This window comes from Taudactylus pleione, unplaced genomic scaffold (genome assembly GCF_031769625.1).
Source record: "Taudactylus pleione unplaced genomic scaffold, aTauple2 ptg000093l, whole genome shotgun sequence".
Lineage (NCBI taxonomy): Eukaryota > Metazoa > Chordata > Amphibia > Anura > Myobatrachidae > Taudactylus > Taudactylus pleione.
The window spans coordinates 956,774-970,211 of NW_028284495.1; the positions used below are offsets into that span (position 1 = coordinate 956,774).

The following is a 13,438-nucleotide window of genomic DNA, read 5'->3' on the forward strand; positions in this document are numbered from 1 at the left end:
GGTGTGTTAAGTCTTGTTTAACCTGCGAGTTACCGATGATTTGGGCTTTGGTAATTTTCCGATATTGCAAATTCATACCGAAATCGTAGAAAACCAACAAATCTACCACAAAACATTTCTTAGAAAATTTACCCCTAAGTTTTTAGGACACTGTCTTATCCTAGTTCTCTGATTTGTCAAACTGCTCTTTCGGTGTATTATTTCCCTGTTTTGCTGCCTATCAGATTACAAGGTTTGGTTCTAGGCCCTCTGCAATTTAATATATATCCCACTTCTCTTGGAGACCTAATAACATAATTTGGATTTCAGATGCACTTCTATACGGATGATACAGTACCAAAATTGACCTATCCATTCCCAACTGCATCTCTCACGATCTATGTTGTCCTGTGCGACTGAATATCTTTCTGCCAGTCCATCTTGGGTGTTCTCTTGGCAACTCAATCTTTCAAAAACTGACATTTTAATATTCACACTAGACACCTATTTGAGATTTGTCTATTGGCAACACGACCATAAACCCTATATTGCAAGATTGCTTCTAATGTATCCTGATTTATGTCCTTTGTTCGCTATATACAAATCCTGTTATATACATCTAATAAACTTTTCCAGAATGTCTCACAAATAGACACTGCAAAACGCTTCATTCATGCACTCTTTATCTCCTATATTGTGTATTGCAATTCCTTTCTTACTGATCTTTCCCCTGACAATACTTTCACACCTATGATCTATTTTGAATGCAGCAAATAGAGGAATTTTCATTGTAAAATGTTCTTCAACTACTGCTCTGCTTCAAATCTTCTCCCAACTCAACCTCTCTGCTTTGTCCAAGATCTGCATCCTTCAGCCACAACCATTACCTGTTCACAGGTTACCGGACTTTCAGGCTGCAACCATCCCTTGGAATTCTTATCCTTGTACAACAAGTCTTTATTCTCCAAACTTTCAAACATTCCCTAATAAACCCCACCTCTTTAGAGAAGCTTACTAAATTTCTGATCCACCTTGTGAACAGTTCTAGGCTATTTCATACCCAGTCACCACCCCTCTAATCAATTTACTCAAAATTTACACGTATTCCTCTTCTATGATCAGACAACTCTCAGGTTTCCAAACCAACATTGCTGTGTGCCTGAGTTACATAGCACAATAAGCACTTTTTCCAACTGCAATCTGGCTGGATCAACATGTGATAAGTGGCTGCAGCAGAGTTGGGTGTATACTACTCAAATAAATGACCCAAGAAAAGAAAAGTGCACAGAAATATATCTTATTTCCGTACATAAGCAGAACCATACATATCTCGAGGTGCGTACAACTCCACATCAGCAACATGTACGCCTAGTTTTCGTCAGGTCCTTCTCTGGGTGTATTTGCGCCTGCCCTATAACATCTGCAATAGTAGTAAATTTGCACAACTGTAGGTCAGGGGTTTGGGTACGGGATGTCGGCGCTCGGGATCCTGGCGGTAGGAAATCCGACACCGGCATCCCGACAGAAGGAGGTAAGTATACTCTCCTTCCCCTACAGCACCCTAAACCTAACCCCCCCAAGTGCCTAACGCTAGCCCTCCTGCTAGTGCCTAACCCTCCCCCTAACTCCAATACTTACTGTCGGGATTCTGACTGGTGTCAGGATTCTGGCGCCGGGAGTCTGAGCACCGGTCCTGACAGCATGGATAATAACTACATCCTTCTGATCTGTATGAGAAGCACTTGCATGAACACACCCTTTACGGAACTTGGATTAGGCTAGAACGCATCTTCCCTCCCCTATTCGACTTTGACGGTTCCAACAAGTCATAAAGGGTAGTTGTGTGCAGGTCTGCAATCGCACATATTCACTTTCTGAGCATGTGCAAAACATATATTTCTACTTCAGGGTCCAGTATCCACAGGATACCTTGGGGTATAAGTGATGACGTCAGGCATCGGGCACCATAGAGTTAAGCTTTTCAGCCTCCCAGGATGCACTAGGGTCTCCCTCCTATACCCCGCCCCCGAGCCAAGGCATCTCCGTTTCGTTGGTGCCCGGCTCAGAGTCGGATGCACCTGTTTAGAAGGGGGGCTAAGGATAGCCCCTGCAGTTTTTCTACAAGGCAGCTGTGGCTGCACATCTGGAGGTACAGCATGGACAGTCATTCTTGACGTCCATGCTGTCTTCCCTACACCCCTGCCGGTACCAGAACGCCGGTACTGATCCGGGGATGCTGGTAGGCATCTGGGGTCACAGCTAGCGGCGACCCCAGTTGTTTCTGGCCATGACCGGATTTAAGGGGGACAGCAGGTAAGCAGCGGGGTCCCATGGTGGGTCCCTGCTGGAACATGGTCCGGAGTCCCCAGGCAGGGGGCTCCCTGGGGACTGGCTGCAGCGTGGAGCCAGGTTTCGGACCTGCGCTTCCACTATCCCCCTGGGACAGCGGACCGCAGCTGAGCGGTAGCGCTGCAGCGTCCCAGGGGTTAATTGCATGCCAGGGGAGCGCGCCTTCCCTGTACACAGCCGGCGCCTCCCCCGCTGCACACAGCCCTCTCTGCTCCTGCCGATTGGCCCTGTGGCAGCGCTCCTCCCCCAGGCCGGCCTCCTCTCTGCTCCTCGGTGGCCATCTTTATGGAAGCATGGTGGAAGCTGCTGATCAGTGGCATCGTGGTCTGGGTCCCCCAGCATACCTCTCCTCCGTTGGAACAGGTCTGTGTATGCAGCGCTGAGTCCTACCAGGCCCTGTGTCTGCGTAGTTGAAGATCAGCGCTGATGGTGCAGGGATTGATTTCTTTGCATTGTATGTGACTGCTGCTAGCGTCTGCTGCCGGTACTTTTACTTTCTACTGTCAGCCTTTTCACTGTCCCTGCTCTTCTGCTAAATCCCTTACGGTACGGTGATTGCAGGGCGGTTCTCTCACTATACTAACGCGTATCAGTGAGAGGGGTCACATACTTGCCATCATGTCTGAAAGTTATTTTCCTCTCCAGCTTCTGTGTACTACATGTAAGGTACCTATAGCGGAGGGGGAGGGTAGCGCGGAGGGGCTATGTCGGCTGTGTTTTTTATTGACGCTGCCAATTACTGTCACTGCTCCGGTATAGGAACCGCCCTGGGCTTGTTTCGCTAAAGCGCTTACAACCCTAGTGGGCCAGCTAGCTCAGCAACCTGCGTTTCCTCAAATGGGATTGTCCCAGCAGTCAGTGGTGTCGTCACCCATGCAGGGGTTCCCGAGACAACTGATGGTACCCCACAGTCTCCCTATTTCTCCTCCTCAGGTCTCTCAGGAGCCTGCGTGGGTTAATTCTCTGACAAGTTCTGTGCAGCATTTGTCAGACGTGTTACAAGGGGAGTCTGTGTTGCGGCCTCACAAGCGGCCGGTGGCGTCTCTGTCCACTCCTTATGAGGATGACGAGGGGACGACCGATGATGGGGAGATTCTGGATCTGTCGGACCAAGAACCTCTCCGTACTAAAGAGTCGGACGCTAAGTCTAAGGTTTATATTCCTGGCCTTATTCGTGCAGTCCGCACAGCTTTAGTTATTGAGGATGATGAACCTCCGGTATCAAAATCCAAATATGCCTTTTTCAAAGATGTTAAGGGTGACGCCACAGTGTTTCCTCCTTCAGGTCAATTGGTGGACCACTTGGAGGAAGCGTGGAAACATCCTGGCAGACTGGTTGCGATCTTGGAAGGCGGACGCCGATTCCAAAAAGGGTTTGGAAGCTTTGCCTTTTAATGGAGAAGTCCTATTTGGTCCGGATCTGGACAAAATTGTAGCCACGCTGGCGGCAGGCAAATCGGCATGTCTCCCGTCTGCTGCAGTTCCTTCCAGTTCAGGTACGTCAACCTTTCGGCCTTACAGGGCCCAGGGTAGGCCTAAAGCACAGTCCTTTCCCCGTCAGGCTGGCCCCCAAAAATCGGCCAAGCCCCGGAAGCAGGTCTGGAGTACCAGACGTCCGGCCCCAAGTCCGATGACAAACCTGCGGCCTGACGGTCCGGGCCTCCCTTTGGGGGATCCCAGTGTGGGAGGCCGCCTGCTACGGTTCGCCCAGTGTTGGTCGGTAACCACGACAGACAGTTGGGTTCACGAGGTGGTTTCTCACGGGTATGCCCTCTCCTTTCGGCACAGGCCCCCATCCCGATTCTTCACCACGGGTCTTCCATCAGACCGGAACAAAGCCTCGGAACTGCGGAAGGTTTTGCACACTATGCTCCAGGCTGGAGTTATAGTGCCTGTTCCTTTCTCCCAGAGGGGCCGAGGTTTCTATTGCAATCTCTTTTTGGTGCGGAAACCCAATGGGTTGTACCGTCCGATCCTCAACCTAAAAGCACTCAAAGGCGTCTCTGGTGGATGCCCTGTCCGTCCAGTGGACGTTCCGGTTTGCCTATCTCTTTCCTCCGTTTTCCCTTCTTCCACGGGTAATCCGGAAATTCAAACAGGAAGGAGGGACGCTCCTGTTGATAGCTCCCGCGTGGCCCAGACGGCACTGGTTCTCAGACCTTCAGGGTCTGTCCATGGACATCCCTCTATGGTTGCCGCTATGACCGGACCTACTGTCACAGGGTCCTTGTCTTCACCCGGACCTGACTCCGCTGTCTTTGACGGCGTGGCTGTTGAGATGGCCATGTTAAGGTCCAGGGGGTTTTCCAGCTCTGTAGTATGCACTATGCTGAGAGCTTGGAAACAGTCTTCTGCAAGAATATACCATCGTGTGTGGCATACTTTCTTCCAATGGTGTCGACCGAGAGGTTATGCACCTCTGGAGTTCTGTCTGTCTAGAGTGCTAGCCTTCCTACAGGCGGGACTAGATCATGGGCTTCGCCTTGCTTCTTTGAAGGTGCAGGTGTCTGCCCTGTCTGTCTGGTTCCATCGTAGGATTGCTACAATCCCTGATGTGCGCACCTTTATGCAAGGTGTTCTTAGAATTCAGCCACCATTTGTTCCACCGGTGGCGCCTTGGGATTTAGCTGTGGTCCTGAGGGTTCTCCAGGGACCGCCGTTTGAACCACTGGGCTCAGTGGATCTTAAATAGCTGACAGCTAAAACAATTTTCATTCTGGCCATCGCTTCAGCCAGACGTGTTTCTGATTTAGGGGCTCTCTCTTGTAGACCCCCTTTCTTGATTTTTCATGGGAACAGGGCGGTGCTGCGCACTCGTCCTGATTTTCTTCCCAAAGTTGTTTCCCGTTTTCATATCAACGAGGCAATAGTTGTGCCGGCTTTTAACTCACCTGACCTGTCGGTGGGTGAGGCCACTTTGGACGTTGTGCGGGCCTTAAGGATTTATGTTGACCGCACTTCTTCGTTTAGGAAGTCGGACGCCTTGTTTGTCCTCTATGGCTTCCGTTAAAAGGGTTGGCCTGCTTCAAAGCAAACTTTGGCAGCTTATATCCGTATGGTCATTTCGGAAGCTTATCTTCATGAAGGCCTGCCGGTTCCATCCTCTGTGAGGGCTCATTCCACTAGATCTGTGGGTCCTTCGTGGGCAGCTCGACGTGGTGCCTCTGCAGTCCAGATCTGCAAGGCTGCCACGTGGTCCTCGATCCATGCATTTGTGAGGTATTACGCGTTTGACACCTTTGCCTCTCAGGATGCTTCCTTCGGGCGGCGGATTCTCCTTTCAGCACAGGAGCGTCCCCACCCTTGAAGGATACTGCTTTGGGACATCCCCAAGGTATCCTGTGGATACCCTATGGACCCTGAAGTAGAAAATATGAGATATGGTAAGAACTTACCCTTGTTATCTTTATTTTATACGAAGTCCATAGGGTTCCACAGGACTCCTGCCCTGTCGCACCTGTGCTGCAGATGGGCTTTATTCTGGTCACCGGTTTTTCTGTCTCCCTCTGGTGAGAATGTGATTCTTGTGTGTGTGTCCATATCTTTTTCTCTCTCTTCTTTATCCTCCTCCGGCCTATGGCTTGGTACGTAACTTGAGATGCCTTGGCTCGGGAGCGGGGTATAGGAGGGGGACCCTAGTGCATCCTGGGAGGCTGAAAGCTTAACTCTATGGTGCCCGATGCCTGACGTCATCACCTATACCCCAAGGTATCCTGTGGAACCCTATGGACTTCATAGAAATACAGATAACAAAGGTAAGTTCTTACCATATCTCATATTTTTCCTATATGTTTTAAGCTTGGGTGTTTGTTATACCTCTAACTGCTAACAATCTGTTTTGTTTAGCTACTGTGTTTCCTGTTGTAAAGTGCTGTAAAATGCATTGTTGGTATAGAATTCATGAATAAATAAGTAAAAAACTATTATTTATCATCGTTTTTTCTTTTTCTTGTATCTGACAATATGTTTAATGTTGCAGATGGCCTCGATTCATGCCAATTTTAGAGCCAGAATATGCTAGTAAGAAGATTGTGGATGCTATCTTAAAAGAACAAGTGTATCTAGTGATGCCTCGTAGTCTGTACCTCATTTTTGGTTTCAAAAAGTGAGTCCTTTTTTTATTTATTTTTTTTTAAGCCTGTTGTATTCATGGTACAGTCATCTTCTCCCTGTAATTATAAATGAGTGTAAGGTTGGTGAGTACTGATTTCCCACTATGTGCTGCCCACATAGCAATCCATAACTATCTGTGAGCACCTTATTGTTGTGTATCTTTGTCTCCTGTCCATGTCAAGCCAGATTATAAACCAATCAGATCACAGGAATGTTCACAGCATGGTAGTCAGATCAGTGGCATACTCGCAGTGGGCTGATCTTGTCTGAGGTTTATGTAAAGCTTGGTACACACCCTCAGCACGATCACCAGATATTTGTGTATGCAGGACTGTTGCAGGAGCCTTAGCTGATAAACTGCTTATAATGATCCTGCAACCAGGGCCGGTGCTAGGGTGTTCAGAGCCCCGCTGCAAACTATAAATTTGCACCCGTCCTCCCATTTTTTTATAAAGGAACAGCACGCACTGCAATAAAGGGGCGTTGTCTCACAAGTACCCCAAATTCAAATTACACCAGACAGTTCATTCTTATTCACATTACACCACATAGTAGTCTCTTATTCACGTTACGCCACACAGTAGTGACTTGGCTGATCAATAGCGTTTACCCGATCATACAGGTTCGTACATCTCTGTATGAATATAAGTTCATACATACCTTTTTTTTTTTTTTTTAAAGATTTTAAAACTGCTCAAACTGGGCTGCTCTTGGGGTTGATTAGAAATCTGGATGGGTACTGGGGACCCCTCTAGTTTTACTGAGACTTGATTTGTCCTTTTAAAAAGTACAAAACAAGGATTGGTTACAAAATCATTGACTTTTAAGCCAATTGTTTTTGTTTTGCTAAATCTAATTAAAATTTTATTTTTATGTTTTTAAAAATCACAATGCATATATTTAAGTCTATGCATACTGTGAAGTAGACCTTTTTCATTCCAATTTGGAATGATTAGACTCTGCAATTTAAATGTGAAGGTTTTTTTTTCTAATGGACATACTCCAGTGGGTTTTAAAAGTCTGAGTGTAACATTTCAGACAAGTCTCCATAGTTCTTTCCAATGTACAAATGTTGTAAAGCTGGAGATGGGAAAAAGCGCCTGTGTGTCTTCACCGTACCATGTTGAAGTGGAATTCTTCCTTTACTATCTTCACTAGTGTATAGTCCAGTGGTTCCCAAACTTTTTTGAATCACGGCGCCCTAGGGTATCAGCATTGTTATCACGGCACCCCTAAGCCAGAAGTTTGTTGTTGAGAAATTCAGAAAAAATGTAGTACAAAGTGAAGTAAATTGTGCTTATCTGTCATCCTTAGGGTCAGTTATGTGATGGTGGACAGGTTTGCGCTTCTGTTTGTCCACATATTTACATTACATTGACCATAAATTAATTTGATTTGGTGCTGGACCACCAATCAGAGGCACCCCTGCAAGTGTCCCGAGGCACCCCAGGGTGCCACGACACACAATTTGGGAACCACTGGTCTAGTCATATGAGCATTGTCATACACGTGTAAACTTGCTTAGGATGCTGAGCTCCCTCCTGGGATCTTACTTTACATTCTTTCCAGATCTGGTTTTGTATGATTTATATTTTGTAACATTATTATAAAATGTTTTCTTTTTTTTCCCACTTTCTCTCTTCCCCAATCAGCATTATATCTGCAAAACTGGGAGTTGTGCTGGGAGATTACTTTGGAGCTTTCCATTTTATGGACCATTTCAAAGGCCGGGTCAAAAAGGACTAACAAGATGTACAGTGATCAGAGTTAAAATGACTAGTGAATGTACAACAGATTTCTTTAATAAGTACATAAATTAAATACACATCTCAAACACTAGGGGTCCAAAACATTTTTTTTTTAGTGAAGACTACTTTATAGAGCAACTTGCCAGATATTTCAGTAAAAACCTCAAAAAGTATTGGGGGAAAAAAAAGTAATATATAGTAGCAAAACAGTAGAATTTTCTATCTTAATTACAAATGTGTCCTTGCTCATTTTAGTCTTAAAACACCATGCAGCACGATATGCCTGGCGTGAATGAGCCGCCAGGTCCTGGGCAACTCTGATGGCATCGGGCGTCCTTTTATGTCACCAAAAATGTTTCTAAGTCGCTGCAATACGACTAGGACGCATCAGGAGACTATGCTGATTCATTTGATATGTGACACTTTTTGTAAACTGAACTCTGCATGGAAAAAAATCTTTAGCCGTTGCATTGTAGCACTTTGCATGTTGATTGACAGATATACAAGTGTCACATATCAAATTAATCAGCGCTGTCTCCTGGTGCGTACTAGTCGCCCGGTGCTAACAGAGTCTCACGGAACCAGGTGCACAAAAATAGGCTGTTGGTACGACTGTAGCAAAGACGAGTGAGGATACATCTGTAGTAAACATAGGTTTACATGTATAAAGGTGTGTTTGTTTTTAACGATGCCCAGAAATTTTTCTACTAATTGATATATAATAATATACTCAGATTAAGGTAATCATCGGCCACTGCTTTAACATTATCTTTATTGTTATTTTTTAGCCGATAATTTCACAGTATAAACTACTATAAAATGTTGGACTTGTTTTGTCAAACTTATTGCATTATAAATGTAAATGGCAGTGCTGACTGGGAAGAAAAATATGGTCACATAATAAATTGTGGAGGATTTCTATTTTACTGCTAGCCCAGGCCTTAGACACAGGGCCTAATTCATAGTTGGGAATAGAGTAAGAAAGAGCAAGTAACTGATCATCTTGGTAATACCATGCTGCACTGCATGTGGGGCAGATGTAAAATGTGCAGAGAAAGATAGATTTGGGAGGGGTGTGTCCAAACTGAACTCTAATTTGCAGTGTAAAAATAAAGCTGTCTAGCATTTGTGGGCTACATGCAAAAGCAGCTAGTATTTACGCCACATGCAGAAATAATGTATGTATTTGCACCTCTTGTATTGCAACATGGTCTGTCCAGGTACTCAGTTACTTGCTCTTTCTTACTCTATTCCCAAATCTGAATCAGGCCCATAGACAATTGTCAGCTTTCAAATGGAGTACTATTTGCTGAATGAGGCCGGTTTAATGAGGCACATGGCCCAGCCAAGTGCTTGTGTGTACATTTGCAGAGAAAACCTTGCTTTTATTTGCTTGAATTGTCTGTAAGCGTTGTTTAGTAACTGTAACATCCCGCAAAGCTCCAGCAGGACCTTGTGTTTATTTGAATATGCCCCTAACAGTTTACGATTGGCTCAATCTTCCAATAAGTTATAAACATTCCAGAATAACTAATTTGGGGGTTTTCGACACTAACATAGCTTTTTTTTTTTCTTGTATAATATTGACGAATAAGACTACAGCGTGCATCAAATTTGCCAGAAAGCAGACATTTACCATGTATAATTTCAAATACTTAAAGCCGTAATCTCGTATAGATGTGCTTCTAAACAGCAAGTTTTGTACATTGTTAGCACTAAACTGATTAAATGTTTCTATTATCTCTTCCTATAACTCTCTTCCCTTTGCAGAATCTCTCTGCGGGAGAGACTGTATGTGGCTGCAGGGTCTCAGCTGGAATGCTGATAAGATGAGTGTTCCAAAATCTCTCGCTGCGTAACATGTTGCAGATGTGTTCTCATGCATTATTGTTGCAGTCGTGCCAAAAAGCCCTTAATGGCGCACCGGGTCCCATGCGATTTATCTTGCACCGAGTGTCTTTTTCTTGCCAGAAAATGCATCTTCGTTGCAAATGACTAAGATGCAATAAACCGCTTCACAAGACTGCACTGTTGTAACAGAGTCTGAAACTGTATACGAAGTGCTACAATGCATTGGCCGCCACTTTTTTTTTCAAGCCAAGTGTTGTTGTACACCATATGCAGACTCACAAAAAAACAAATATAGCATATAATTTTTTCGATTGTGACTAATGCTAGGTATACACGATGTCGTTCAGACATATTGTGTCAGCTGTGTTGCACAGCCGATGCCCAATTTATCTGCAGATATATTGGGGCATCATACTGTGTGTACGGGCAATCAGCCGACCACCTGTACACTTGCTGCAAAGGCCGTGGGGCGAGACACGCCCCCCTGCCAGCGGAACCCGTGACCAGAAGACATGATGTTTTTTTCAGTGTGTATGAACAACCATCATCTGCAGATATATCTGTTATGCATGTACTCAGCATAAGGCGCATTTTCAGGTGTAAAAAGATGCTTGGCGAAAGCCAATTCGCACGAGACCTGGTGGCTCACTTGAGGCTAGGGGGTAAATTTACTAATAATGGAGATTGCATTCTCAGGTGTGTTTGTCCATTATTTTTTTTTTTTAAACTCTCAAATTTATTAAAGGCAAACTCAGGTGAGAAATCATGAAACTCTGCAAAACACAGGTGAAAACACAAATAGAAATAAATACACCATCAGCCAAACTTGCAGGAATTTACCAAGAATCGTGATTGTAATCACGGGTGTAATTTAAGCAGCGTGCTTAGCAGAATCATGCACATATATGTGTAATTCACTCATGTTTCTGCCTGTAATTAAGTAAAAAAGGGTTAAAGTGAAAAATAAAATAATGTGGGGTCCCCCCACAAAAATACTACCATCCCCGGGCTATATGAGCCAGCCCTGGCTCAATAAATACGGGGGGACAAAATGTGTAGGGGTCCCCTGTATTTAGCGAACCAGCACTGGGCTTTGTGAGAAGATCCTGGTTTTAAAAATACAGGGAAAAAATAGCGTGGGGTTTTAAATTTTAAACACTAGCCGGGGTATAATGCCACAGCCGCCACTAGTCAGCCCAGGCCGGAGATCTCAGGGGAGGAGTACAGAGGTAGGCAAAAGGTGCCTAGCGGCCCATAGCTTTATGCTCCCACTCTGATTTATTCTCTAAAATATTCTTAAAGCAGGGAATAAGACTAAACTTGAGCAGTAGGCTTGTGTGTCATGTGACATCTGCAGGTAATCATCCTGCACATCAGGTCTCCCTCCTTCATCTGCAGGCTCAAGACTGAAGGTAAGACATGTTCTAGCTTCCGCTGCTAATTAATGCTTTATTTAGTAACTAATTACAGTAGGTTACTAGAAGGGATTAGTGTGGTCACCGGTGCTCCAGGTAAGAGGGGGAGTTTTGAGGTACATGTGAGATCTGAGTAGATGTGGAGTTATCCCTCTGTGATGTTCCTAAATAAATGAAACAACTCCAGGCAGTATAGTATTTCTTAAACAGTGTAACTGATAAGAAGACACTTACATGGACAGGCTGTACATTATGGGGGGTCATGTACAGTTGGATATACATCCAAAAGGGAAGTGCCAAATTCACTACACTGCATGCCCAACAAAGAGTACATCTGGGGTATGTACGCACATTGAGAAGTATCTCCTGGGTTACGTGTAATGGGTGAGGGAAGGGGCAGGTTGACGTAGCACGAGTGCAGGAAATGTATGGTAATGCACCTTACATAGCATGCAAAGCAGACCACTATATCTCTCAGATAGTGTATTTGGTGCAGGCGCAGGATTTGTGATGATTATAAGCATGAACAAAGCATTACTGGAAAAAGAGGAAAAAAAAATGGTGAAACCAGCACTAGCCCTGCCATCCTTAGCTGGTATATTGGGTGGTCAAAAAAAATGGAGTCCCTCTGATTTGCAAATACCAACACTAGGCTAGGACCTGTGATGCTCCAAGGAGAAATGTAACAAAAATATTAATTTCCTTTTTTATTATAAATGAACACTCTCTACCATACAAATCCTTGTTCTCAAATGTATTGCTCACTTAAGCCATTGAGTCTGAGGCGTCCTCTTTGACATTTTTTTCTTCTATCCGTGGATGTCTACATGCATGAAACAAACGATATCTTGGTCCGTCCAGAGCTCTGCCATGAATGACTGACCAGCAGTGTATCACTTCTATTTATACAGTGGAGTTTTCCCACAGTCTGAAGTCAGGGCCTGATTCAGAGCCGGACGCTCTGACAGAACGCTCACTCTGAATCAGGGCTGGCCCTCTGGTTTTTCAGAACGGCCTCCTGGCCGCTCGCATAGCTCTGGGTGACCACCCACAGCTATAGCGAGCAGCCATGATGATGGTCGCGATGGTCAATACCTTGTGGTAGGGTCTCGTTGCCGAAAGCACTCCCACTGACATCACCACGGGAACGCCTCAGTCTGGGCAGCCGCGCCCATGGCCCGCCCACCAAAGGGGGCGTGCTGTCACAACATCAACAGCATGCCCCCTTTGGTACGAGACCCGGAGCCACTGTTTGCCCGTCACTATCCGGGTCTCGCGCATGCGCACAACGGAGCCGGCTCCGTCGTGCGCATGTGCACTGGGCCACCATCAACCCGCTTGCGAGCGGGTCTGAATCAGGCTCTCAGTCCATAGGAAGTCCCCACTGTAATACAAAGTGATACATCTCTAATGTAAGATAGGCTAATAGCTTATCTGACACTGTTAGCTTGAATATGCTGTTTGTGTATATTCTGAAAAATACGCATTCTACTTAACATGCACAGTGGCAGGCATTTTAATATCACAAATTGTGTATATTTACCCCTACCTTGTAAAGCTGCTCAATAACTTGCATATAAATATAAACAAACAACCTCAGTAAACAGTGGGTCTCATTCAGAGTTGGGAATAGAGTAATGCTGCCCATCTACTAGCAGACCATAGAAACGACCGCACGATTACGACATTGTAATCGTGCAGTCGTTTCTAGGTCTGTGATAAGCCTAGACTGAACGAGCAGTCGTTCAGTGCAGGCTCATCAATCATCTGGCAACATGCTGAACCTGACGTTCTCGTCAGGTTGACCAGCATGTTGGAAAGATGATGTCTAAACGACCAGCGGGCACGCGCATTGCTGGTCGTTTTAGACATTTTTGCAAACGATTGAACGATTGTTATCGTTCAATCGCTCAACTTAATCGTCTAGTGGATGGGCAGCATAAGATCGAGCAAGTGACCGTGTACTTTGACAAACCATGTTGC

The 13,438-nt window shown here is 45.3% G+C and overlaps 1 protein-coding gene across 1 annotated transcript in view; it reads left to right on the plus strand.

Annotated features, from left to right (window-relative positions):
• The window catches only part of SDR16C5 (short chain dehydrogenase/reductase family 16C member 5), a 55,029-nt gene extending 45,093 nt beyond the window's left edge, over positions 1–9,936 (plus strand). The window contains exons 6-7 of the mRNA XM_088469518.1: positions 6,308–6,433; positions 8,094–9,936. Of these exons, the coding sequence (XP_088325644.1) occupies positions 6,308–6,433; positions 8,094–8,187 (220 nt within the window). The 3' untranslated portion in view covers positions 8,188–9,936. The remainder of the gene's footprint in view (positions 1–6,307; positions 6,434–8,093) is intronic.
• The last annotated feature ends 3,502 nt before the right edge of the window (positions 9,937–13,438 follow it).